Source organism: Tamandua tetradactyla, chromosome 14, assembly GCF_023851605.1.
Source record: "Tamandua tetradactyla isolate mTamTet1 chromosome 14, mTamTet1.pri, whole genome shotgun sequence".
Classification (NCBI taxonomy): Eukaryota; Metazoa; Chordata; class Mammalia; order Pilosa; family Myrmecophagidae; genus Tamandua; species Tamandua tetradactyla.
In genome coordinates this window covers 89,320,788-89,348,077 of record NC_135340.1, presented here as the reverse complement: position 1 = coordinate 89,348,077, position 27,290 = coordinate 89,320,788, and the positions used below count along the sequence as shown (strand labels likewise).

The 27,290-nt window shown below is 62.2% G+C and overlaps 2 protein-coding genes across 5 annotated transcripts; one reads left to right on the top strand and one right to left on the bottom strand.

The window, feature by feature from the left end:
• Positions 1-6: 6 nt before the first annotated feature.
• On the bottom strand, positions 7-2,862 carry CKB (creatine kinase B). Its single transcript, XM_077128447.1, has 7 exons — positions 2,649-2,862; positions 2,236-2,390; positions 2,026-2,158; positions 1,493-1,664; positions 660-783; positions 345-534; positions 7-249 (listed from the first exon to the last, which is right to left on the bottom strand). Exons 1-7 carry the CDS (start codon positions 2,839-2,841, stop codon positions 71-73), a joined length of 1,146 nt encoding a protein of 381 aa, XP_076984562.1. The 5' UTR covers positions 2,842-2,862; the 3' UTR covers positions 7-70.
• A 4,881-nt stretch (positions 2,863-7,743) lies between these two features.
• Positions 7,744-21,124, top strand: TRMT61A (tRNA methyltransferase 61A). 4 transcript variants are annotated; one of them, XM_077128445.1, is made up of 5 exons: positions 7,744-7,919; positions 8,532-8,889; positions 12,436-12,702; positions 14,104-14,141; positions 16,441-21,124. In XM_077128445.1, the coding sequence occupies exons 2-5, from the start codon at positions 8,559-8,561 to the stop codon at positions 16,633-16,635; spliced, it is 831 nt and encodes a 276-aa protein (XP_076984560.1). In that variant the 5' UTR covers positions 7,744-7,919; positions 8,532-8,558; the 3' UTR covers positions 16,636-21,124. The 4 variants fall into 4 exon arrangements, with proteins under 4 accessions (XP_076984560.1, XP_076984559.1, XP_076984561.1 ...); XM_077128444.1 differs by lacking the exon at positions 16,441-21,124 and adding an exon at positions 8,227-8,285 and having other exon boundaries at positions 7,748-7,919; positions 14,104-15,415; XM_077128446.1 differs by lacking the exon at positions 16,441-21,124 and having other exon boundaries at positions 7,754-7,919; positions 8,532-8,729; positions 8,814-8,889; positions 14,104-15,415.
• The last annotated feature ends 6,166 nt before the right edge of the window (positions 21,125-27,290 follow it).

Below are 27,290 nucleotides of genomic sequence, written 5' to 3'. Positions count from 1 at the left end.
GGCACGGGCAGGCACTGCCCAGGCAATAAGTTCGGAAGCGGCAGGGCTGGTGGCAGGGGCAGGCCAGGCTTCACTTCTGGGCGGGCATCAGGTCGTCGATGGGCTGGCCCTGCTCCAGCCGCTGCTCCATCTCGATGAGGAGCTTCACCCCGTCCACCACCATCTGCACCAGCTCCACCTCCGAGAAGCCCAGGCGGTCCGCATTGGAGACGTCGAAGACCCCACCCACGGCCGCGGTGTCCACGCCCCCTGGAGAGCAGCGAGGTGATTGGAGGAGAGGTGGGGGCTGGGGTGGGGCTGCCCCTAGTGGGCCTGCAGTTCCCCCTCTCCCGCCCTCCCCTCACCTGTGCCTCGCTTCTGAAGCCGCAGCCGCTTGAGCACCTCTGAGAACTTCTCGTGCTTGCCCAGATGAGGCAGCTTGATGTGCACACCTGCCCGCAGCCCTGTCCCCAGGTTGGATGGGCAGGTGAGGATGTAGCCCAGGTGGGGGTTCCACATGAATTCATAGTTCTTAGACTTGAAAAGTGTTTCAATCTGGAGGTGGAAAAGACGGTATGAGGGGAGGCCAGGCTGAGCCTACCCTCGGGAGTGGCCGGACCCTGGCCTGGGTCCCCCTGGCACAGACTCCCCCATGGCATGAGCCCATGCTGGGGCAGCACCTGGGTGAGGCCATTGCAGAAGCGGGTGAAGACCTCCCTCATGTTGCCCCCCTTCTGCATGGAGATGACCCGCAGGTGGTCCTCCTCGTTGATCCACACCAGGAAAGTCTTATTGTCATTGTGCCTGTGGGAAGGAGACACAGCCGGGGTCCAGCTCCTTCCTAGGCGCCCCCCAGGAAAAACCCTACAGCACCCCCCCAGACCTCCCCCTCAGACCAGGGGATACCCAGGAGTGTGGGCTCCTCCCAAGACCCCAGCCCCAGCAGCCCTGGGGGTACAGCTCAGAGAGGGAATGGAAGAAAGAGCACTCAGCTCCAGCCCAGCAAGCAATCAATAGTCTGCTGTGTGGCCTTTGGTACTGGACCTCCCTCTCTGGGCCAGGGTCCCTTCCTACGTAGGGGGTAAGGGGTAGAGGCAGCTGAAGCTGGGCCTACCTGGATAACCAGGGTAGGAGACAGTAAGCCCTCTCCCCGCCCCCCAGCCCTGCCCTGACTCAAAGAAGCTTCTGCGTCACCCAGCACCTGGCAGAGTCCCGGTGGGGGAGGAAGGGGGTGAGAAAGAAGAGAGAAAACAAGAGGCTCCCGATCCCAGGAGGAGGATAGAGGCTGGGGCCTGAGCCAGCCAAGGGCAGGGAGGGGAGCAAGGGAGGCCCTTCACGCATCTGCACAGTCAAGGTGACTTGCAAGGAGGCCCGGGCACTACCAAAGCAGGAATCCTAAGGTGGCCCTTGCCCCTTCCTCCCCCTCCTGGGGGGCCCCACTCCCGCGGGAAGGGAAGCTATAGAAGGGGGAGGGGTTGCACCCTCTCTATTAGGGGAGGGGGGCAGCGCGCACCATATGCCACGGGCGTCGGGCCAGTCGCGGGCCATGCCTGAGGCCAGCAGCAGGGGCGACACAGGCTTGTCGAAAAGGAAGTGGTCGTCAATGAGCTGCTGCTGCTCCGCCTCTGTCATGCTCTTGAGCGCATAGTACCTGCCCGCCAGGTCACCGTCCAGGCTCGACAGGGCTGCGGGGGGCGCGGTTAGGAGGGCACCCGGGCTAGCTGCCTGTCCCCGCACTGCGGACCCACCCCTACCTCCCCAGACCACCACCAGGGAAGTGGCAGAGGCCCTCCCCCCGCCCCCCGCCCCAGTTTTATGGAAGCCCAGCTGGCGGTCGTGGCGCTGGGATCTGGGCCTGGCCCGCCCTCTCTGGGCCGCAGACCTCGGTGGGCAGCGAGGGGGCGCGCTGCCTGGGCCGCCCGCCCTCCGGGAAACCGGACCCAGGCACGCGCAGATAAGAGCGCGGCGGTGGCTCGGGTGACCCGTAAACAATCCGGGGCGGGACCCAGAACGGCCCCCGGCGGCCCGCCGACCTGGGTCCCCTACCTTCCACTGCCAGCTTCTCGATGGCGCGGCGCTCCCCGCGGCTGCAGTGCGGGGGGAGGCAGAAGCCGCGGAGACTGCGACCGGTGCGCACCCGCGAGCTCAGCACGTAGTTGGGATCCAGGTCATCGCCGCCCTGGGGGCGAACCGGGGGTGAGCGCCCGAGAACCCCCGGCCCCGACCCGCTGGACCCGCGCCGCCGCGCCCCCGCACCTGCAGGTTCTCCGGGTTCAAGTCGGTCTTGTGCTCGTCGCAGGGCTTGTAGCCCCCGTGCCGGTCCTCGATGATGGGGTCGAAGAGGTCCTTGAACACGTCATACGATTCCTCGTCGCCCGCCACGCAGCCCACGGTCATGATGTACGGGTGGCCTGGGGGGAGGGGGCCGCGGAACGGGGACACTGACGTCACTGCCAGGCCAGCCTGAGCCGCTGAGCAGGACCCTGCGGCTGCGCGGGAAGGAGGGGCGCCTCCCTCGCCCGGACCCTGCCCAAGGGGTGTTTTGGGGGGAGGGGGGCTCCAGAATCCTTCCCCGGGGAGGGGGAGCGGCCCTGCGGAGGGCGTGCCGGGACCCTGCCCCGGGGTGTCTGGGATGGGGCACCGAGACCCTGTCCCAGGGGTGCACGCACCAGGGTTGTCCACGCCGGTCTGGATGACGTCATCCAGCGAGAAGCCGCTGGGCGTGCACTTGGCGCGCAGCTCGGCGTACAGCTCGGGGGTCAGCACCTTGGCCATGTGGTTGTTGTGGCCGCTCAAGTCGGGGAACTCGTCCTCGGCCTGGAAGCGTAGCTTCAGCGCGTTGTGGCTGTTAGAGAAGGGCATGGCGGCGGCGGCGGCGGCGGGCTGCGGAGAGACGCGGGGTCAGCGGGGACCCGGCGCACCTCCAGGGCGCGCAATCCCGGCCTCATCCTCCCCCGGGACACGACCACCCCCCGTCGGGTCTGCGGCGCCGGAGGCCCGGGAGCCGGTGTAACCCAAGACCCCCGTCCCCGCCCCGGCGCGCGTGGCCTCCCAACGCGGGCCCGGCGCGCCCCCGCGCGCAGCGCTGCCCTCGTCTCAGCCCCGGCACGAGCCGACCCCGGGCCCCGGCCCACTCACCAGGCGGCCGGGCGGGGGCGAGCGGCGCTTGGCGGGTCAGCAACTCCGAGCGCGGCGCGGGCGGACAGCAGCGGCTCCGCGCTCCCGCGGCTCTTAAAGGGCGCCACGCGGGTCGCCCATTGGCCGCTATTTATAGCCCATTCATTCCATTGGCCCGCGCTGCGGGGTGGTGCCTCTGCTTTGTCCGCCGCCCGCAGCCCCCGACTATCCCCCTCCGGCCGCCCACCCGGGTTATCCCCTCGCAGGGACCCCGCGCCGCCCGGCGCCCTCCCAGGACCCCTAAACGGAGCCCCTTGGACATCCTGGACAACCCCCGTCCCGCCTCCGGGCGGGAAACTGAGGCCCAAGAGCTACCCGGCACTTGGGGACGCTCGGCTCTTCCGCATCCCGGCCCCTGCCCTCCCTTGTCCCGACAGTTCTTGAGGTGGCCGCAGCGAGGGTATGGCGACGGCGTCGGGGCGCCCGCAACAAGCACTGCAGCTCCTGCCCCCCGTCGAAGTTGGCAGGGCGCCGCCGACCTTCCTCAAGGTGCCTTGGCGCGAAGGGGAGGCGCAGACTGGCAGCGGGCCCGTCCCGCTGCACCCGTGCGCCCTGACCTTGGGCACGTCCCGGGGCTCCCACGGCTCCGCACCGGAGACCTGGGCCCAGACGCTCCGCGGACAGCTACCGGGAGATGGTGGCCCTGGGAGGCCGCTGCCGAGTGCCAAATCCCGCGCACTCTCAGACCCCCACCTCTGCTGGGCTGGGGCCGGGTTCAGCTCACTTCTGCACCCACCCCCACCCCCGCGCCCCAGAGATTCTCGACAAAGATGGGGGAAAGACAAAACTAATAAACAGCAAACAGGTGCGAGATTTTTTATTCTCACTAATAATCGGGATTGTGGGGCTGAAAACAAAGACCTTCCCCTCACCCACCCCCCACACCCATCTCCCGGGGAGCAGATTGGCAGAAATGGGAAAGACCTACACGGGCCTGGGTGGGCTGCGTGGAGGAGGACAGGCTGCCTGCAGCTGTGGCACGGGACAACCTTTCTGGAAAGCAATTTGGCAGAATCTATTAAAATTAAAAATGTTTGTATTCCAGGACCCAGTAATCCCCCTTCTAGGAATCCGGCCTGTAGAAAGAAACGTCTCAGTTCTCTCCCAAAGTAGAAGAGGCCTGGGTGTCGAGGGGGACCCTGGAAAAACAGGCTGCCCCACCACCACCACCACCTGGGGACTGGAAGCACCCCTCCTGGGGAATGGTATGCAGCTATTTAAAAGAGCAAGTCCCACCTGCCTATGCCAAAAAAAAAAAAGAGCAAGTCCCAGCTTGTGGGCAAAATGTCCAGGATAAGTGGCTAGGTCAGTAAAGAGAGAGAGGTAGGGAAACCTCCGCTGTGTGCATTTGGCAAAATCCTTCCAGCGACTGCACAGTGAGCACCTGCCAGGTGCCAGGTGCTAGGGCAGCGGGCCACGCCGCACAGTCACCGGACTTACCACAGAAGAGACTCCTGCCCTCTCCCACTGTCACCTTGGTGTGCCGCAGTCTGTGCCAAGTAGCCTTTTCTTACACCAATAGGACAAAGCACGTGCCTCTGCTGGCCAGACCACAGGTGCCCCTTAGGCCTGGAATCCAAGGACTCTGTGCCCCCCACCCCAGCTGCTGCCCCTTCCCCCTATTTTAGACATTTTTGCAGCTGCCCTTCTACCCCCACTCCGAGGCCTGATGGGCTCAAGTTTCTAGAAACCAGAGCTGTGGTGCCTGGAGGCTACTAGACTTTCAGGCTGCAGGGGGTTGGGGGAGGTTCCCCCACCCAGGCATCCCCTTTGTCTTCAGCCTCCGCAGCTCCTAGAGGGCCAGCCCTCCCCCACCCCCCTGACAGCCGAGGGCCTTCCTTCCTATCCCCTTGTGCGGGCGGGTTGGGATGGGAACGTGGAGCAGAGGGACTGTTCCTATTTGGACCCCCAGCAATCCTTGGCTCCCTGGGGTGGCATTTCTGTCCCCATTTTGCAGAGAAGTGGGGTGACTTGTGCTGATGATCACGAGGGCCAGGCCCTTTGCTAACCGGGTGCCGTCTAGACTTTAGGTCCCCAGCCAGGCCAAGGCTGACAGGACAGACAGACCACACAGCATGGCAAGTGGTCAGGGCGGGGAAGGAACTTGGGAGCAGGGCCAGAGAGGGAAATAGGGTCTGTGAGGCCCTCAGGCCCATATGTCAGTGCAGTGGGCCCTCCTCCTCCTCCACCAGGCAAAGGTGGTCCCCAGAGCAGGGGAGCAGGGGGAGTGGCCCGCCCTCTACCCCAGCCAGAACAGTAACTCCAACGGAACCTGGTCCTGGTCTGTGACCCCCTCCCCGCTCCCCTGCTCTACTCCCCCCACCCCTTCTGCACAGCCCACAGGAGCCTGTCTGGCGGCGTCCTGGAACTTGGTGCCATGACATCATCAGGCCCAGTTTATAGTCCAGGTTCCTTAGAAATCACACTTGGTTACACATTAACCACAGGGCGGGGTGGAGGAGGGTGGGAAGGAAAGGGGGAAGGTGCTGGGTCCTCAAAGGACTCCCAGGCCTTTCATCCACAGCTGCACTCCAGCTCAGTGGGGCAGGGGCAGGCACGGTCTGGGCCAAGCCAGGCAGGCAGAGGGGTCAAGTGGGGGAGAGCCAGGCAGGGAAGCAGAGGCAGCCCTGGGAGGGCAGCCGGCGCTGGGGGAGGTGGCCACTGCTTCCCTGGCACCCCAGGTCCTGGGCTCTGCAGAGCCCAAAGGGGAAGTTGGTTGGGATCGAGAGGTACAGGGGCTGCCCTGGGGGTAAAGTAGGGTAGGAGGCTGCATTAGACAGAGAGAAGGCTTTTTCAGGGACTTCGGCTCACCCAGTTCCTGCCAGGGACGTGGGCATGCAAGCCTCATCCAGTGGGCATACCTTCAGCCTCCGTCCCTCCTCCAGGGTGGCCCTGGCCCTCCTCTCAGGGCCTCCTTCCTGTTCCTATCCACTTTTCTTCAAATCTGCTCTTGGCTCTCTGAAGCCAGAATTACTGGCTTCAAATCTCAATTCCACTTTGGCCAGATGGGCTGTGTGGCCCTAGGCAAATTACTTAACCTCTCTGAGTCTCAGTTCCCCGATCTGTAAAATTGTCCTTCCCTCACCACTGGGTATATGAGCACTAATTCTTGTTAAGAGACCCACTATAAACCCTTCTGGAGCTGTACTAGGCAAGGAGCCAGCCAACTGGGGCATCAGCTGGAGGCTGGGGAGGCCGATGCTGCTAGAGAGTTGATGGGCAACTTTGGGAAGACTGCCTGGAGGAGGGGGCATTGGAAACACTGGCCCATCAGCCATGGACAGAGAGGCCAGTGGGGAGTTGGGACAAATCCTAACTTAGCCTCTACAGGCGCCCAGCCTCGCTTCACACAGCTGCTGAAAGTCTGGGAGGAGGAACTCCTAGTAGAAGTGGAAAGTTGAAATCACCCAGGGGAGCAATTAGGGATGACTCAGATAGTGAAGCAGTCAAGTCAGAGCAAAGGTTGGGGAACAGTGGAAGGGAACTGGCTTGTCTCAGCGTCCAAGGGCAGGAGGTAGGAGGCTGCAATGACTCTACAGGGACACGACCCCACAAGGAGAGGGAGGCCGCTGAAATCCCTCACTTGCCAGGACAGGGACATGGAAGGGGCCAAGGTCTGACACCTAGGTTTCTGTGATGAACCCTTTGGGGGCCCAGGGCAAAGACCTGGTCCCAGAGAAGCGACAGTTCATGCTGCCCCACAGCAGGCTCCTGGGGGACCCTGGGTGCCTCCACCTGGCCAAGGGCTGCAGGACCCAAGTGGCGGGGAGCCCCAGGCTCAAGTAGTGCAGTGTGGGGTACTTTCTGGGTCAGTGCCAGCTGGGGAAAGGCCCTGGGTTCAGGCCCAGGCTCAGATGCAGAAGTGTGGTCTCTAACCCTCTGGTCTTTGGGGCTAAAAGGACATGCCCGGGTCACAGGAACTGAGGGCTGGAGGCAGTCACATGTTCCCTGCCCCATAGAGGAACTTGCTCTGAATCAGCCCGGCAGAGACAGAACACTACTCCCACTTCCCTTTTCTGCCCCTGTCCCCCAGCTGTTCCCTCCCCCAAGTCCCCAACTCAGGTCCCTCTCCTTGCCTCCCCAGGCCTCAAAGTGTGCCCTGCTCATCAAGTTCTTGCGGTATCCTTGGCTCTAACAGGGGACACAGGAACCCCTTCCCTTCCCTGAAGCAGCTTCTGCACTTGAAAGAATGTATTCCCTAAGGAGGTCGGGCAGGGGAAATCCGGCAGGGAAGACAGGGCAGGAGGAGGCCAGTCTGGGCCTAAGGCCACTTCTTCAGATCTTTCCAGGCCATCTCCTGCTCCTGCTGCCGACCCCGGCCAACGCTTTCTGGGACTACCCTCTGACCCGCGGGCCTATTTTCTATTTCGGGGCGGGTGACGGCGCTCACGGGGGCGGTCTGCACGACAGAATGTCCACAGGGGAGGCTAGGCGGCCGTCGGCGGACCGCAGGGGCAGAGGGAGGAAAAGGACAGGCAGCCACACGCTCATTGCGACTCTCCTGGCTGAAGAGACAATGGGATTTTATTTTGTCCTCTGTCTCCGAATCTCCTTTGCAAGGAACACTTCCAAACAGGAATTCCTATCAGGAAACCGGTTGCCCGGGAGACGCGGCCCAGGAATTGGCGCGCGGGGTGGGGCGCTAGTGACGTCATCAACAGGCGCCGCGAGTCGGGCCCGGAACCGGAAGCGCTGTTGCTGGGGCGACGGGGCGCAAAGCCACGTGTGGAGTCTCCTGGATCAGGACCCAAGGAACTCGGGCGGTGAGACTCCGCGGGGACCGTGGGTGGGGTTCGCGCCAGAAGGGCGCGACGCTCAGGCCCTTCCCGGCGGGCCCTGCGCCTTTCCTCCCCGCCTCCCTTGGACCACCCCCAGCGCCCTGCCGGCCTAGCCTGGCCCACCTCTCTGCCTCTGCACTGACTGGGCCCGTGTTTACATTCGTGGTCGGCGCCTGAATTCCCCTGCCACAGCCCACCGAGAAACCCGCTTTGGGGGAGGTGGGGACGGGGGCGGGAATGTCCGTGTTCCCCTGCTAGTGGACACTTCCCAAAGGCCACCCTCATCTCACAGTCTGCGGAATTGGCGCCAGGCTCCTGGAGGAAGAGTCAGGAGAAGGACCTTACTTGGTGGTAATCCTTCTTTCCACACTCTGCCATTGCCACACTGCAGTCATTCGATCTGTGATTCGAGCTGATGGCCCCGTCTCATGTCCCAGACCACGCAGGGCTCCAAATGTCAGGCCAAGGTGCAGCAGAGGTGGTCCCATCAGGCAATGCCAGGGGCTGAGCCAGCATCCCATTCCTCTCCCCCCCTAGGGCTCACAGCCCCAGGTCCTCCTCCTAGTCTCCCAGACTCCCACACATTCCCCTCCCTAGGCCCTGCTTCCACCAGACCACAGCACCATGAGTTTCGTGGCCTACGAAGAGCTGATCAAGGAGGGCGACACGGCCATCCTGTCACTGGGCCATGGTGCAATGGTGGCTGTCCGCGTGCAGCGTGGGGCACAGACCCAGACCCGGCATGGCGTCCTGCGGCACTCTGTCGACCTCATTGGCCGCCCCTTTGGCTCCAAGGTGACCTGTGGCCGAGGTGGCTGGGTGTATGTGCTGCACCCCACCCCTGAGCTCTGGACGCTGAACCTGCCACATCGCACCCAGATCCTATACTCCACTGACATTGCCCTGCTTACCATGATGTTGGAGCTGCGGCCCGGCTCTGTGGTTTGTGAATCTGGTGAGTTCCTCCAGCTGCGTCTTGTCTTGACCCTGAGAGATGGACTTGAGAGTGGTGCGAGACAGCCTTCAGCCTGCCCTTCCTGCAGACAGGGCTGGCTCCTCAGTTTTTGCCCTTTGTCTCTGGTCTCAGGTGGCTGAGATTTGGGTTTTTTTGGCTTTTAAAAAGGGGAATTTAATAAGTTGCTAATTTACAGTTCTAAGGCCAAAAAAAATGTCCCAATTAAACAAGTCTATAGAAATGTCCAATCAAAGGCATCCAGGGAAAGAAACCTTGGTTCAAGAAGGCCGATGAAGCTCAGGGTTTCTCTCTCAAATGAGAAGACACATGGCAAACACAGTCAAGGTTTCTCTCTCAGCTGGAAGGGCATATGGCAAACACAGCGTCATCTGCTAGCTTTCTCTCCTGGTTTTCTGTTTCATGAACCTCCCTGGGAGGCGTTTTCCTTCTTCGTCTCCAAAAGTCACTGGCTGGTGGCCTCTCTGCTGTCTCTGAATCTCTCTCTGACATGTTTCCTCTTTTATAGGATTCTAGTAAACTAATCAAGATCCACCCAAATGGGTAGAGACGTATCTCCACCTAATTCAGCTTAACAACCGCTCTTGATTGAGTCACATCTCCAGGGAGATGATCTAATTACAGTTTCAAACATACAGAAGTGAATAGGGATTAGAAGAAGGGGCTGCTTCTACAAAATAGAATTAAGATTAAAACCTGGCTTTTCTGGGATACATACATTCTTTCAAATTGGCACAGACACATAACTCATTCATTTTCACATTTTCTTCTATTCTCAAATGAGCATTTAAATCAATACATTTTCCTGAAAGAACAACTTTAACTTATGAGATTTGGGTTTTACATTGCACTTGGGGAAACAGGTCTGAATGAGGCATGACTTCCCCAAGTTCACCAGGGCAAGCCCATCATGCATTAAACAAATACTGAACCCTGAAGATACAGCAGTGAGCAAAACTGCAAGAGCTGCCCTCACAGAGTTGACAGTCTACCAGGGGAGACAGATGATGAACATGACACGTATAAGAGATTGGGGTATATGCAGAAAAGTGAAACAGGGTAAGATGGGTGGGTGGTTTACTTTTAAGTAGTCTGGCCTGGGTCAGTCTTTTCTGGAAAGTGACATTTGACTCAAGCCTGCAAATCCCTGGGGTTAGTGTTCCAGGAGAAGGAATGCCAGGTGCCAGAGGTGGGCATGTTCTTGCTGCTCCGGAAAGTGGCCACTGGGCTGGGTGACTGCTCTTATTCACTTCAGATGAGGAGAGGACATGGCCTGGTTTCTGTTTTAACAGGAGCTTCCTGGGGAGTTGACTATAGGACATGTGGGCAGATGCAGGGAGACCCCTAGGAGGCTGGTGCTGTGATCCAGGGAAGAGGTGATGGAGAGGGACCCGGGGGTGAAGCCCTGCCAGGGTCATGCCTCCTTTGATGGGTGGGGACCAGATGACTGCCTGGCGCTGACCAAGGTGCTGACTGCCCACCTCTGGTCCCCTAGCTAATGGAGGGGCAAGGAAGCTTGGCTTGAAGGTCCCTAGTGGCAGTGAGCAGGAGCCCCAGCACAGCGTTGTGTGAGAGATGCCCTCCCCTCCAGGGGACCAGGGATGCCCCAAGGTGCTCACTGTGGGTGGGGAGGCTGTAGCTCCTGCATCCGCAGCTGGGACCTCACCTGCAACCCAGGTGTGCACTGCTGTCTCTGAGCCCCAGGCTTTGGGTGCAAGTGGATGAGCCTGAAGGCCAGACATTCCCGTGTGTTCCACACACATAGAGGTGCTGGGGCTGCCTGGGGTCCTGAAGCTGGTGGCCTGGCCAGAATGGACCCCAGCTGCAGCTGCATTCCCAGCATGGCCCTCACGGGCTGGGTGGCTGGGGTCCAGGGCCATGCAGAGTTCCCAGCATCACTGCTGCCGACTTTCTAGAAGGCCTTGAGCTGTCTCTGTCTCTCCAGGCCTCAGTTTTTCCATGTGGATATTGGAGGATTCCTGTGGCCTGGTCAAGCTCTTTGAAACGTGAAGAGTCAGATGCAGAAAGTGGGCTGTGGGGTAGAGGATGAGTGGGGTCTGGCCGGAGGCTGACTGTGCTCCACATGAGGAGCTGGGAGCTGGAGTAGGGGCAGCGCAGGACTCAGAGCAGCTCTGTCACTTCTCTGCCGCCTGTGGCCCTTGTGCTGACTGCAACCGGTCTCCGGCCGCTCTCAGCCTCCCTTCCTCCTATGTGAAAGAACTCACTTGGTCCACCAGGAACCAGGAGTGCCACCATGAACAAGGCAGGCCAGGTCCCAGCCCTCACAGAGGGAGACAGACAGACAACCAAGGGTGGCAGGGAGGTGGCTGTTCCCAGAGCTGTAGGTGACTGTGAAGCTGGTGAGACAGGGCTGCGTGTCTGAATAACTCAGGAGAGGGGTCCCTCCAGCTCAGACGGCTAGAGAAGACCTGATGAGAAGGAGATGCCTGCCACAAGCTGAGGGAACATTCGTGCAAAGGCTCTGGGGTGGGAGCAGCCTGCCAGCTCAGAGACGAGGCAGAAGCACCATGAGCAGAGGAAGGTGGTATGATCTCTGGGGCCCTGAGGAAACTGGCTTTTTCCTGAGGGGAAAGGGAAGCACAGTGGGCTGGGCAGAGAGGAGAAGAGAGGCAAGGCATGGGCTGGAGCTGGGAAGAAGGTCTATGGCTAGGTAGAGGCCAGATTAAAGAGAGAGGGGGCCGGGCAGATCCCTGGGGTGCAGGTGCAGAGAGGTTTCAGCTTCTGGGGAGACTAAAGGAACGGCAGGAGTTCCTCCTGATGATCAGATGGGGTCAGGGGGAGTTGGGTCCCAGCACCTGGGTATCATTTTCTGGGCTGGGGAAGCCTTGGCAGGGAGTGGACCTGGGGGCTGGATCCTGTCCAGGGCTGGCCTGGCTAGTGCTGGCAAGATGCATGTACAGTTGGGCACTCCCCTAGGGGCCTGCAGCAGGGAGGCAATGCGGGGGAGCTGTCAGCAGGTGGACGGCATCTAAAACCCTGGCACTGGCTGAGGTCACTTTGTGGAAGGAGTGGGGAGGCAGGCCCCGGCCCAGGATGGAGGGGGTTGGGGGGGGCGCGCTGCAGACCTGGGAAGTCAGGCAGAGGAGGTGTTCCCAGTGCTGTCAGGAACACGGGAGATCGTGGGGCAGAGGGAGAAAGAGGTCATGTGTGGCCAGCTGGTTACTGCGCCCCATTGCTGTGGGTTGTACCAGGCAGTGGACAGGGGGATTCAGGGTGGGGAGGGGACTGACCCTAGTGGACCAAGATGGGTATCAGGGTGCGAGTGAGGGGTCTGTGGCACACGGAGGCCAAGGAGAGCCGCTGGGGCTGAGAGACGCACCCACTCCCCAGCTCTCTGTGGGAGTCCCTCTGTGCGTCCAGGCCACAAGCGGTGCTGCCCCTCCTGCCTGCTTCCTGCGTGTTCCGTGGCGGCGCTGCCCGTCTGACCCACTTGCCTTCTCCTATGCTGGGTAAGCTTCACAGCCTGCTTGTGCAGCGACCCTCCGGTGACCCGTCCCCGTCCTGCAGGCACCGGCAGCGGCTCTGTGTCCCATGCCATCATCCGCACCATCGCACCCACGGGCCACCTGCACACCGTGGAGTTCCACCAGCAGCGGGCGGAGAAGGCGCGGGAGGAGTTCCGGGAGCACCAGGTGGGCCGCTGGGTGACGGTGCACAACCAGGACGTGTGCCGCAGCGGCTTCGGTGTGAGCCACGTGGCCGACGCTGTCTTCTTGGACATCCCATCGCCGTGGGAGGCAGTGGGCCATGCCTGGGACGCCCTCAAGGTCGAAGGTGTGTCGGAGACCCGAGAGGCTGCGGTGGGGTTCCTGGCCTCTGCCATTGGCCCAATGGCCTGAGGTTGGGGTGGGTCCGGCTAGCTGGGGGGATAGGTGTGGGCCCCGAGGTGGGAAATGCCCGAGGCCTCTGGGGAATGTGGCAGCCCCGCCTCCAGGAAGAGGCCACAGGTCACAGGGGCCAGCCCCCTGTCCCAGTCCTCTCCGGGGCAGCAGGCCCAGCACGGCCCAGCACCGCCCTCCCCCGCCAGGCGCTGAGCCCGGCCTCTGCACTGCAGCCCCTTTTAGGGAAGATGCTGCGGAGGTGGCTGCGGAGTCGGCCCCCAGCCAGGGAGGTGAGGGGGGGCTGGCCCGGCCTGGCGTTTTTCCCTTTTCTGGAGAAGGAGCTGGCTGAGCTCTGGCCTTCGGCCACCCAGATGCCCCTCCCCCACTCTCCCTCCCCCCACCCAGAGGTGCCCTGCAGGCCAGTGGGAAAGGCAGGACAGGGTACTCTCAAGGCAGCAACAGGCAGTAGCCAGTGGCTTCCACTGGGTCCCCTGCTGCTGACTCAGGCCGGGCCCTGGGCTGCACCCCACACACCTCAGCATCGTGGGGGTGGGGGAAGGGCCCCCTGCTTGTCTACCCCTCCGTCTTCCTCCATCCAGCTTGGCCCACAGAGTCCCACCGTGCCTGAGTCCAGGCAGAGTCCTTCTCAGTCCTCCTGTAGCTGCTGTGAAATCCTGCCTCATGGGCAGCCCCAGAGCATCGGACCTGCCCACTGACCCCTCCCCTGGGCCCTTTAACCTCCTCAGATCCTCTCCCTGCCTCTGCTTATGCTGACCCAGAGACTCCTTATGTGTCCGCGGCTCTGACATGTCTGCCCTCTTGCCCCTGGGCAGGTGCCGGGCCCACGGCTACCACCTCCGGGTGGCTCAGGAGCAGCCCTCACCCAGCGCCCTCCCAGCCCAGGCACCCCTGCACCCTCCCCGCCAGTGGGTCCCTCAGCCAGGAGCCTGTTCAGGGCGGGCTGAGGACAGCAGGAAGGGGCTGTCAGCTCCCGCCCCCGCCCCGTCTTCCCCCCAGGGCCGGCAGCCCCACCCAGAGCCAGTGCCTCCTTGTTCCCAGAAGCGCGACAGCCTCTAATTTCCTGTGACAGCAGCCACCCCCTCTGCCTGTGAGCCCCAGGCCCACGCGCTCCCCCAACATGCATGTTGCTGTATTTTTAGTTGCTCCCGGCCCGGGAGCCCTGGTCTTGCCCAGCTGCCCAGCTCTCTTTTCTCACACTGGTGTTTCCCAAATGGCCTCCTACTGCAGAGTCACTGGGGGTTCCTCTGCCAGTGCCCCCCACTCCACAGGCCCCAGGGGTGCAGGGTCCTAGCCCTCCCCCTGCCATCCTCTGAGCCCACCATCCCCCCCACAGGTGGACGCTTCTGCTCCTTCTCTCCGTGCATCGAGCAGGTACAGCGCACATGCCAGGCACTGGCAGCCCACAGCTTCTCCGAGCTGAGCACCCTGGAGGTGCTCCCGCAGCTGTATAATGTCCGCACCGTCAGCCTGCCCCCAGCCGACCTGGGCGCCCACCCTGGCCCCGAGCCCGGGCCCTTCCGCAGCGGCACGCCCATGAAGGAGGCTGTGGGACACACTGGCTACTTGACCTTTGCCACCAAGAGCCCAGGCTAGTGGGTGCTGCAGGGAGTATGGGGCGGGGAACTGCCAGGCCCAAGCACTGCCTGGTCAAAGGCACCTTATATGGCCAGCGGGCGCCTGCCTCAGGCTGTGTTTAGAAACATATGTCGGACCTCCAAGGAGGGGTACAGGCATGCCGAGGCCACTCATGTCCTCGGGGAGGGACCCCCATCTCCACTGGACTCAGTGCCCCTCTGCTCTCCCCAGCACCCCCACCAGACCCAGGACCCCCTCCCCATGGCAAGATTTCCCTCCCCTCCACCTTCCCACCTCTTGCCTGCCTGTTTTGCTGCAAACATAAAGTGCTGTACGGGCCTCCCCAGGTGTTGAGGCCATGGGGTTGGGGTGGAGTGGGGCTACCCAGGGACTGACGTCTCTTCCACTTGGCCCCGAGCTTGGTCTTCCCAAGGCCCTGCACCCTCAAGGACCAGCTTGCTACCTCCCCCATTCAGGCTGTAGCTGCTTGCAGCCCTGGGGCCTGCTGCCTGCATCTAGGCCCAGCTGTGTCCCAGAGGCACTGCACGTGTCCCTGTGCTCTGGCCTGGTGTGCTCCAGTCATGGCAACTGGATGTGTGTTCATGGGCAAGGCTACACAGCAGGGCTCACTTGATGAAGAGTCAGAGGAGCCTGGGGCCCCAGTAGACCAGTAGCTGCTGCAGGCTACCCAGTGAGACTCTGAGTGCTGGGATTTGAACCCTTGGCGTGTCTGATCCCAGAACTACGTGGGTCCCTCTGCCCTCATGGGGAGGACTCCCCCTGCCCCCAACCAGGAACAGAAGTGATAGGGGAAAGGGTACCACCAGGACCCCCGGCAGCCATATCTTTGTCCCTGGAAGTTTGAGCAGAAGTCTGCCCAGGAGGGTAGGGGTCTGGAGGGGCCTGCCAGGCTCAGTACCTATGTGGGGCACATGCAGGCAGGGCTGCTGGTCCCCTCCCCTGCCACTGGTGCCTTAGGGGTTACTGTCACCCACGAGCTGGTCAAGGGAAGCCAGAACTCACTGTGCGGGGACCGGGGCTGAGGCAATAAATGGCCACTGCCGACTCCATCCTGCTGCGCTCTGACTCAGGCCAGGCACCTCGGGAGCTCCAGAGGCCAGGCCGTGGGGGACAAAGGAGTGAGTGTGTGTCCACCCTGTGCCCAGCTGTAGAAAGGGCCGATTGTCCCCAGGGAGGGGGAGGTGTGTGAGTGTGAATGTGTGTGCGCATGTGAGAGACAGAGGGCACAGTGGACCCCACCATGGCCAGAGGGTGGCTTGCCCCTCCCAGCCAGGCCCTACAGGTGGTATGAGGCCAGGAAAAGACACTGGGCATGGGGACAGGCCTTTCAGGTGTCTGCAGCCTCTGGAGGACCGGGCCTTCTCCGAGCAGCACCCCCTGGCTTGGGGCTGACTTGGCTGGTGGCCACTCAGCTGCCACAGCCCTTGGAAACCACCAGCCCTGACCCCAGGGACTTTCACTCTTCCAGAACTGGACCTGGCCTCTGACCTTTGACCTCATACCTGGCCTTTGGACAGAGGAGGGAAGACTGGGCCTTATCCAAAGGTTGGGGGTAAAGGCAGCAGCACAGACCTGGGGCTCAGGGCTCTGGGAGAAACTGCACTACCCCCAGACTTCCCTGGCCTTGTGGAAGGGCTGCTGGGGTATCCAGCAGCCAGGTGAGGCTTGGGCAGTGCTTCTCTGGGGCTGGCCCTTCACAGTTTCCTGTGCAAATGGGCTTTGGGAACTGCTGGGCCCTGACTGCATCCATGGACAAGGTCAGAGGTCACAGGCCAGCTCGGGTCTCATCCAGGTGAGCTAGGAGGGGCAGTGGGAAAGCTCCTGCCCCTGCCATCTGCACCTCCCTCCTCACAGGGGTCAGGAGACCCGGCCTGTCCCTGTCCACTGTGCTCTGTGCCACCTGGGCATGGAACTGCTTGTGGAGGAGTCTCGGTGTGTGCTGCCCAGCCCTTGCACACAAGCCCCAGGGCACCCCAGGACCGTCTGGCATCCAGCCCCAAATGCCCCTCCAGGTCCAGCTTCATGCCCTACCCCCACCAAGCATGAAGTCCTCCCTTACTCCTTTTACCCACAGACCGCCAGACCCAAAGCCAGCAGGAAACTCCTCATCCATCAAGGCCCCACTCAGATGTCCCTTTCTCGGCATGGCTCTCAGCAGACCTTCTCACCGCTGGGGCAGGAGCACCCAACCATCTCCTGCCCACATTTCCCCTGCTGGACTGTGGGCATCACCCCTGTAGATTGGCACTCTGAGAAGCCCCCCCAGTAGGGGTGTAGCACCCAGCTCTGCAGATGGGACCTTATGCATTCTGGGCCACAAGACAGTGGTGTCACCTCCTGTGGTCAGCAGCCGGGGGCTTGTCACGGGGCAGCGATTCATAGGGAAACCCCACCAGGCTGACACTCACCTCAGACCCTTTCCTGGAAAGTCCCCGCCCCTCTCCCAGCCCAAAGAATGAGATGACACCGCCCCCCAGGCCTTGGCAGCAGCATAGGCTCAACGTGCACACCCTGCTTCACCTCTCCAAGGGCTCCAGGCCAGAAGCCTACCCTGGGGCCAGGGGCTGAGGGTCTTGTCCTTTGTCGCGGCCTGATTCCAGCTGCCTCTTCCAGGCAGCCTCCTAGGCCTCCTGTATTCAGACTCTGCAGCCCTATTGGTGCTGCCCTGGCCTTCCCTGTGTGTCCCAGACCTCCTGCCTCCCAGGACCCTGGAGGGCAGGGTTGACCCTGTGTCTAAGGGGTAGGGGTGTGTGGGGGGGGTGGGGGGACAAGGGAGGCTAAGCCCTGTGGTGGGGGCTACCTGGGGACCCCTCATTAGTGCCTTTGGTTTCCCCTTGGCCTGGCTTGCCACCCTCCTGCCCGCTACTTTCTTATGTTAACACACCCCTCCCTGCCACCGACCTGTGCTGGGCCTAATAGCTCCAGCTTTGGAACCCCAGCCCCAGCGAAACAGCAGGATGGAGGCCCAGGCAAGGAAACCTGTCAGTGCCACCTCTATCCCAGCTTGCCTGTGGCACAACTGGGGACACTGAGGCCCAGAGGAGCCGGGACTTGCTGGGGTTGGATCCTCCTGCCTATACCTGCCACCTGTCACCCCCACATCACACTGTCCCTGCCCCATGGGGTCAAGAATTCAGGGCTCAGCTCAGGGCCTGCCTGGGTCAGAGCTTCCCTGGAGCCCCATGGGGTTCATCTCCCTCACTCAGTGATGGGTACAGGGACAGCCCCCTGGCACTGCCCCAAATACCATGCAAACTGCACAGCATAGGCCACAGGGGCCACCCCGTGGGAGCCGCCACTGCCTCCCCTGGGGCATCCCTCTCTGGCCGTTTCAGATCCGAAGGCCAGAACTTTGGGGCTACTCCTGGGTCACTCTGAGGGAAGTCCTTTGTGCCTTGAGGCACTAGAATAGCTTTTGGCACCCTTGGGGCCTCTTGTTCTTCCTGGCACTGAATCAGTTGCCAAGATTTTCCAGGAAAGTCTCCGCCCAAACCTTCCCTCCTGTTTCCCTGATAATCTGTTTTGTGACACGTGGGCTGGGCGTGGCCAAGTGGCTCCTCCTTTGACTTCTACACCTTTGCATTAGAAGCTGTATTGGTCAATTGTTGCTACTGACCTGCTACATAACAAATATACACCCCCCCCCAAAAAAAAAAAAAAAACTCAGGGGACTGGCACAGTGGTGAGCTCCACTCAGGGGTTTGGGGCCTGGCTGCCCTGTGCTGACGTTGCCCACCTGAGCTCAGCTCCACTCCCTGGGGCTAGGGGCGCCTGGCCTCAGTCCCCACGTCCACGGCTCAGGGGCAAGCGTGGCCGGCCCAGCCCAGCGGGTGCTGTCCGAGCATTGATTGCTTTGTACCCGCCTGTGCCCCTTCGGCAAATCATGTCACACAGCCTTGGGCCCAGGCGCGGTGAGAGGGAGGCCAGGGGCCCATTTCACAGACACTGAAAGTGTCTCTCCTGATGGTGCTCGGCCCCCAGCCTGTGCCCCAGGGCCTGCCTCACGCCGGATCCCCGCGGGTGTGTGGCCAGCGGGGCCCCGCAGCCAGGACGAGGGCGTTTCAAAGTCAAGCGGCGGCGGCGGGAGGGAATAACTTGGCTCCCACCAGGCTGAGAATAGCTCGGAACTGGGTCACGCTCGCTGAGAGCTGCGGTCACAGCCTCCAGCCTTGGACAATAATCAGCTTTCTCCCCGACATCTGTCCCTCCAAACAGGGGGGCAGGCCCGGCGCGAGCACATTTTTAGAAGAAGCGGGGTGGAGAGGATGGGGAGAAGGAGGCTATTTTTAATGGGGCGCCCTTCCTCACCTCCGCACCGGCCGCCTCTCTTCCTTGGCTCTTCCCTTGTCCCCCGCCTGCCAGACTGTCCGCACCCCCTGCCCACCTCGTGCTGGCCTCCCCTTCCCCAGGACCCGCCGCCCCCGCCGTGGGCCAGGTAGTGTGAGCCCATCTGCAGGCGGAGGCGCAGGTGCCTGGTCCCGGGCAGGAGCGGGGGCGGGACCCTCTGAGGGGCGGGAGCAGCCGGGTGTGATCTCCACCCCACCCCCACCAGCCCCTTTCCTAGCAGACCCCGCTGTTTCCTCCTAAGCGGAGCCAAGTGTCGGCCTCTGTCCCTGCCAACCCCTTTCTGGGCTCAGCTCCCTCCCAGCATAGACTGGGGGGACGGAGGAAGGCTGCCCCGCCTCTCGGAGGACCCCTGCAGGCTCGGGTTCCTCCAGACCCTTGGGCCTCCCGCCAGCAGCCCCTGAGCTCCACACCCAGCTCCAAGCTGCCGCTTGACACCTAGCTCAGGCCCCACGTGGATCAACCCGAACCCCTAACCACAATCCTACAAAGCCGCAAGACCCCTTGTGGGCCCAGCCCCGCTAAGCTGTTGGCGCTGGCGGCCCCTCTTAGTTCCCGGCCGGCCGGGAACTCTTCCACGCCCCGGCCTCGCCCTACCCTCTGCCCCCTTCCCCACACCACCTAACCAGAATTTGCGTTTCAACCAGGTGTTCTGGTGATTCAAACATTAACATTTGAGAAGCACTCTTTTGGCTAAATGTATTTCCCTTTTTGCTGCAGCCACAAGGAAGCTTAGAGCCTAAATATGCTGCCCATCTGGCAGAAGTGTACAGAACCTCACCCTGGGTTTTGTGTTATTTCTTAAGCCAATTTTCCATTTTAAGATTTTCTTTCTGCGAAATACTATCTTGTTGCATGGAATATATCTTTGTAAGCAAGGTGAATTGTACATAGGTATACTCATCAGAGCTGCTTGATTCCATTGTGTTACTATTGGGCACCCACAAGAGGACCACAATGGATGACATCACAGAACCTTGGAGCCAACATCCATGTGGTCACCCAAGTACGCTGCCACCAGGTGGTGCATCTGGGAGCCAAACCCATCCTCATAGCAAGATATTAGGTACCTCTTACTCATCTCTTATGATGTGCCAGGTCCTGTGTTTGGTTCTTTAGTCTTTGCAAACCTGTGAGGCAGTTGTTCTCACTTCCCAGGCAGCAAAGCCATTCTAAGCATCTATTACCATGGGTACATTTGGGGAGGTCCGGGGAGGGGGGAAGGCAGTGGTTCTCCAGATGTGATCCTTGGACCAGCAACGGCTGCCACGCACCTTGGAGGTTGGTGGGAATGCAGATTCTTAGGCCCGCAAGGTCAAGAACTCTGGGTTGGGGCCCAGCACAGAATGTTTTCAGGAGCCCTCCAGAGGATGCCAACACCCCCTCCTACTTGAGAACCATTGCAGGGGAACCAGGATGCACGAATCTCTCTTCTTTCATTTATTTCTTCGAACACACACACACCTTTACTGATAGTCTGCACCGCCGTCATAGTCCGCGCCACCGCAATCCTGTGGAAGCTTTTGGCACCTGGCTGACCACTCCCTCCAAGGCACAGGATTGCTGATTTGAGCTGCCTGCTGGAATCTTGCTTGGTTGGAATCTTGCTTCCAGGTCCCCTGGATACCCCTCTGGGGATGGTGGCCTCTCCTTGAGCTCAGCCTCCCTCTCACACATGCCTCTGGGCTCCTGGAGAGCAGGGGAGGCCCAAGGGACCTCCAGGAGCCTGATCGCAACAAGCCAAATGCTTTAATGCTTTATTTGAATAAACGAGACAACTAGGGGGTGGGAAGCCTGGGTGGCAAATTCCTGAGCTCAAGGCGTGATGCCCTTTGGGTGTGACGTCGTCGGTGTCCTGAGACCACAGAGGGGCTGCCAGGGGCTTCAGAGTGGGGATGGGGTGGGAAGCGATGCTGGCCCTGAGTCGGTCCCTGTTGGAGCTGGGAGCTGGGTACCAGAATTCTTTGTGCCATTCTCTCTATTTTTACATTAATTTGAAATTATTCCATAATGAAAAATTGAAAGAAATAAGGAAAAATCACACACCAGCTGGTTTCGCCATTGTGTTGCCCTGTGCATGTGTCGAGTCCTGCCTGGGCCATGCTGGCTTTGGGTGTCCGGGCACAGCGGGACAAATCAGCTGGAAATCCCAGCCTCCATGGGGCTCTGGGCATTGATTGGGCCGCCCTTAAACCAGGGACCAGGGTGGGGGTGGCAGCAGCCAGCAGGTTCATGGGCTGTGGGGCAGTGGAGACAGGGGTGACCCCATCCCTGGGGTGACCCCGTCCCCAGCGCGGCCAGCTGTGTCTCCCCCAATCTTCCAACACCTGGGAGGGGTCCTAGGCCACAGGTAAGCAAGGAGCCACATGGCTGCCCTCTCTTCCTGCCCCCTGAGACTCCCAGGACCACCCATCTCCCTGCAGCCCCACTGCCCCCAGCCCGCCTGGCCTGGCCCTGGCCCAGAAACACAGCTTAGAGCTCCTCTCACTGCATCCCCGCCCCCCCCCCCCCGCCCCCCCCCCGCCCCGCACTCCTCTCCTTGCGCTGCTCCCCGAGTCTTCACCCTGAATCCCAAGAAGAAAGGCTTGCTTCTTCCGGAATGCTTTGGAAGCCCGCCCCTTTCGCGTCCCAGTGCCAAGCGACCCTAACCTGCTTTCTGTCTTTCCGGGTTTGCTGACTGCGGAGAGTCCGTGTAAACGGGCCCGTGTGCCGCGCGCTCTAGACCCGCGGCCTTTCCCGTGGCCTGAGAACAAATGCTTAGGCGGCGGCCTGGACGGAGCGTGCAGCCCGGGGCCCGCTTCGGGTGGCTTCACGGACGCGCCGCCAGGCCGGGGGCCCGCGGGTGGCCGGCGGTGGCCAGGGTCCCCCGCGTCCCGGCAGCGCAGGGCGCACGGGGCGCCCGGGGCCCGGGCCTGGCCGCTGCCCAGAGGCGGGAGCTGCGGGGCCCGCGCGGGGGAATGCGGAGCGGCGGGCGGGCGACCCGCACAATGCGCTGTCCCGGCCCAGGCGACGGCGGGGACACTTTCCCGGGGGGGGCGGGGCTCAGCCCCCCCTCCCCACCGCGCCCACCTTGCCCAGCCCCCGCCTCGCCTCTGCCCTCCCCGCCCGGCCTCGGCCTCGGCCTGGGGCCAGAGCAGGCTTTGTCTGCGCCTCGCTGAGCTACTTCCTCCCTCCGTGGGGGGCTGCTGAGGGCCGGCCAGCGCTGCGGGGGAAGCCTCCGCCCGGCCAGTGTCCCCTGCACCAGGACAAGGCCGCCCCCCCTCCCAGCCAGGCCACACACACGCACACACACGCACACACACGCGCGCACACACGCACATACCCCCCTACCCCACCCCCACCCCGGCCATCTGCAGCATGCCCCCCTCCAGGGGTCGTGCCCTGCTCCCGGTGCCCAGCTTGGGGTAGAGGGGAAGCCTCCCAGGGCGGTTTCTCATGGGTCCTGCCGGCTCTGTGCGCCTCTGACCAAGGACTTAGCCTCTCTGAGCCTCAGTTTCCCCTGCGGAGTGTGGTGACCACAGAGGAAGCCTCAAGGGGAAGCACCCAGGGACCCTCAGGCCGGCCAGCCCTCAATGCCGACACACACACACACACACACACACACACACACACACACACACACACACACTCTCTCTCTCTCTCTCTCTCTCTCTCTCTCTCTCTCTCTCTCTCTCTCTCTCTCTCTCTCTCTCTCTCTCGCTCTCGCTCTCGCTCTCGCTCTCTCTCTCTCTACTTGCTCTTCTGGGCCCTGGGGTACACTGGTTTTCCAGCTGGTGGGAAGGAGGGGCTGCTGCCGAACATGAGTGGGTAATCACGCCCCCCATCAAGCCAGAGGACCAGCTACCTGCCCTAGCCCCAAGCTGTCCCCAACACCTCAGGCTCATCCCCACTTTCCCACAGCCCCCACCCTGGAATCCCACCTGCCTGTCCAGGGGACCCAGACAGACAGCATGACAGAGCCCCCTGCCCCCCCACCCAGGTGCTGTCACTTGATCAGCAGCAAGGCCAGGGGGCGGTTCTCCTGCCCCCACCCTCCCCTTCTGTGGGGCAGAAGCCCAGGCCTGGCCAAGACTTGAGCTGGGCCCCTCTGGGACTCACCCAGGCTCTGAACTGGGGACAAAGAGGCAGCTGCCAGCGGGGCGGGGCAGGGGGGGGGACGGCCTTTGTGTGAGCCAGCCCCCACCCCTGCGACCTCACCACCCGCCAGAGAAGGGCCTTTTCTTCCCAAAGGCGGCCGTTGGGAACCCGCCTGGGGACAAAGCCTCTGCCAGGCAGGGGACCAGTGAGTGGCCAGCCCCCCTCTCAGCATAAATTAAGCGGGCGGCGGTGGGGGAGGGGAGGGCAGCTGCAGCTGGCAGTGGAAGCAGGGTGGGGGGTGCGGACACAGTCACAGAGAGACCGACAGCCCCGGCCCCCAGCTCCCACACAGCGTGTGGTCAGCCCCTGCTCAGTCTCATTCACTCATTCACTCATTCACCCCCATGCGCGGATGACTGAAGGGCCTGGCCAGGCCTGGCCTGTGGTGCGGCGAACAGAAGGGCGAGGGGCTGCCTGGCTGGTGGGGGGCTGGGGGACAGATGGATCAGGGCAGCTGGGGCATTTGGGGAGAAGTTGTCCTCACACCCACTCAGGCCTGGGGCACAGCGGGGCCCACAGCAGCCCTTCTGTCCCTGTGGGGATATTCTCAATATCCGGGGCAACTGAGGCTCAGCGCAGACCCCGGCCTGAGGTCACACAGAAGGCTGTAGGGCTGGCTGGGGAGGTCAGGGAAATACTTGTTTTTGATGTCTGTATCTGGTACCATTTCCAACTTCCTGTCCAGGGGGTCTGGGGACTCCACAAAGTATCCTCAGAACTCCTGCTGGCCATGGGTCTCCGCAGTGGCATTGCCTCCTGTACTAGCGATGACCTGGCTTGAGGCGTACTGGGTCAGGGTAGCCTAGGGTGCTGACAGCGGGCCACAGTGCCCTGTGGATGTCACAGATGAGGACGGGTGTCCCCAGGGGGCCCAGTGGACATGGGAACCCCCAGTGAGTCCCCAGGCCACCTCCAAAGCCCCAGTGTCCCTGTGACAGGCACCCAGCATGAGCTCCATGCTGGCCCTGGTTCCCAGGCCCCTCCTGCAGCCCCTCCCTCCTCAGGGCATAAGCACACTTGCCCCCAACTCATAGCACCAGGTGCACCAGGGCCCCAAGCCAGGAAGGCTTCCTGCAGGAGGTGGCAGTAGCCCTGGAAGGTCAGACCGGGCCTGAAGCAGGCGCGGGGTGTGCTGTGCTTGTTAGCAGGATTTAATGCCAGGCCAGAAGCTCTCCTTCGAAGAATGGTGGCCCCTCCCATCTGTCCTTGGCAGACTCTGCCCTGGTGTCCCTGCCGCACAGATGACAGGTGGTGGAGGGGGTGGCATGGAGGGCACCTGTCCAGAGAGAATCAATCTGCAGGAGGCATCTGGCTCCAGCCTCAGGCTGCCCGCCACCCTTCATCCAGCCTGGATACCTGTCCTGATGTGGGGGCTGGGTGCGGCCTGAGACCTGCAGGAGGACCCAGAGGCCTTCTTGGGGACCGCAAGTCTCCAGCAGCACAGAGCACCCAGGGCCTCTGCACACCAGATTCCAGGGCTAGAAGGCAGCTCAAGTCCTTCCCCCATCCCCACCCCAGGAGGCAGGAAGGGTGCTTACACAGATGCACATATGCACATGTACCTTGCAAAAGTGCACAACATGCAAGTGTGCACACGTGTCTGCACACACACATATGCCCCTGCATGCATGTGTATAGTGTACACATCCCCCCTGGGGAGGGGGGATGCCTGGGAAGAGGGCTGTGGGTTCCAGGCCATCAATGCCAGTAAAGGCCAGGGCGCACAGCACCCCAGAATCCTTGGAGGCTGGAGGCCCTGCAGCCCCTCCCCAGGGAGCAGGGAGCCAGTAGGGCGGGGACAGAGCAGGCTGCGAGCAGCCAGAGCTCCTGCGGCGTTGCCATGGTGCTGCAGTCACTGCGCGCAGGCTTCCTTTTGGGCTATGTTCCCAGGACACCTCGAGCTGGGCATCCCTGTTGCAGGCCCAGCGAGGTGGCCAGGCCCGGGCTCGGCCCAGGCCCCGCCCAGTCTGTCACTGCTGGGCCCCTCCTGAGCCCCCTCCTCAGCCCTCTGATCCACAGGCTACTGGGCGGGCAGATGTAGGTGTCCCATCTCGTCACACATGGGCCCATGTGCACACAGCACATTCACACACATGTACACCCACAGGCATGTGCACCCATGCACACGCCTGTACACACACACCTTGCACAATGCACACGTGCACATCCACATGCAGCAGGATGCACACACACATGTATGCACACAAAGTGCATACACATGCCCACACAATGCACACACACGTGCATACACATGTGCTCATGTGCCCGCAGTTTCATGCCAGCCCCCCATGAAATCGTGGGCCCTCAGTGCCCTGGGTGCCATGTGCAGTGGAGGTGGGAGGCTGCTGTGCCCCCTCCCAGAGGATTCCCGGGGCCCTGCAGGGTGGCTGAGCAAGGCCTGGAGGCCTGGCCTGGACTTAAAGGTCATCACTGACCGCAGGGAGAAGGGAGGGACTCAGGGGACAAGCCAGTCTATACTGGACTGAGCAGCAGGGGCTCCCACGGCTGGACGCATCCAGACAGGGCCGCTGGGACTACCAGGAGGACGGACGCACTGGCACCCGTGTTGAGAGGGGCGGGGGGGAGGGGAGGTCAGGATCAGTCTGAGCCCTTCCCAGCACCGCAGGAGCTCCGCCAGGGATCTAGGTCACCGATACCCAGACAGCAGAGTGGACCCTTACCCCATTTCCCAGCCAGAGAGGAACCTGGTGGGCCTGGCCACCCCCCACCTCAAGTGAGCAAGGGCAGGAGGCAGGGCCCCAGGCCTTGGTGGAACAGAGAGGCAGTCCAGGGTCCTGGAGAGGACCCAGCTCCAGGCGACCCAGCCCAGCTCCTGTTGTCAACTGACGTCAAACAGTGCAAAGTTGTGTGATGGGAGGAGGCGGCCCTTGGATCCCTGCTTCCCTGAGATCTGACCTGATAAGGATCCCTGGAGGGTAGGTGAGGAGAGGGGCCGAGTAGGGGCACTGCCCTACAAGCAAGGCCTTGGGACAGGCAAGGCTGAAGAGGGGCCTCCCTTGGAAGCTGGGCCAGACACCCACCTTCTCTCTGAGACCACAGCCAGTCATGCCTCGGTCTCCCCGACTGACCTCACAGCGCCCAAGGACCCTGCAGCCCACCCGGCAGGTCTGGGCCATGGCCTCTGCTCTCCCTGCCACCAGTGCTGTCCTTTGGGAAAGTAATGTCTTACCTGGTGAGGAGCTGGCAGCAGGCGGGAGGGCCTAGTGCCAGGTTCAGGGGGTGGCTGAGCGGAAGGTGTGCTTGGAAGAAGGGAGGGAGGGAGGGCCCCGGCAAAGATGATGCAGGGGCTGGGGGACAGGAGGGACCGTGTGCTTGGCCACCTGCTGGGCCCAAGGGGGCTGCTGGGGACAGGGTCAGCCTGCAGAGGCCTCACGGTCCAGGTGGGCCCCTGCCTGCCATGCCCCACCTGAGTGTGCTGCTCACTGTCAATGCAGTGTGGGGAGCTGTGGGCTTGGGGCACACCTAGTGGGGAGTGGGGCAGGCCTGTGTCCCATCTTTTGGGGGAGACTGAAGCCCAGAGGATACCCGAGCCCCAGGAGCCATCCTTCCACCACAGTTTTCCTGACCCCTGACTCACCCATGTGCCCCGCGTCTTCCGGAGCCTTCCTTCTCTCTGCCTTCTATTTCCTCCGACCCTCCTGCCCAGAACCCCAGCAACAGGAAACAGGAGCCCCAGTAGGGCTTAGGCAGGGGGAGGCCTCAAAGGACTTCCTGGAGGAAGCAGCATTTGGCTTAAAGGCCGAGCCTGGTCTAAAGCCAGGAGATGGGGGAACAGCCATTGTAGCAGTCCAGAGAGGGTCTGGGGGTTGAGAGCATGAGGGTCTGTTAGCCAGCCACCTCTACCTGAGGAAGTCCCCCCTATGGCAGAGCTGGGGAGTGCCCATGGTGGCTGCAGGTCTCCCTCTCCTTGTATCTACTTGAGGCCGCCGAGGCCATGGGGTCGCCAGCACCTGGGAGCATCATGGGCTGCAGCAGCAGCAGCAGCCAGCGCCAGCCCAGGCTCACTGGCCATCACAGAAGTCCGACAGCCACTGCCTTCACCGGCAAGGACAGGTGCGCCTGGCAGGGGCCTGGGCTTGCAAGGCTGGGTTGCGGGCGCCGCCTGGCGGCCACTGTAGAAAAAACACAGCCACCAGACTGGTCTTGCAGGCCCCAGAGTGGTGGGGTCCAGGGCTGGGGCCCAAGGAGCACCAGCTGTCCCTGGGCCATGGTAGCTGGGCATAGTGCTGGAAGGGACAGGCCCCAGGCCCCACCCCAGCAGAGGCCTAGAGCCTGGATGGGGCTTCTGGGGGCCAGTGGGGGTTCAGGTTCCATAGGGAGTGGGGCAGGTAGGGTCTTCAAGACCTGGCTTGGGCCTCACACCCAGATCCTGGCATGCATCTGTGTCTCATCGCCACCTCCCACAGCCCCTGCAGGGACGGC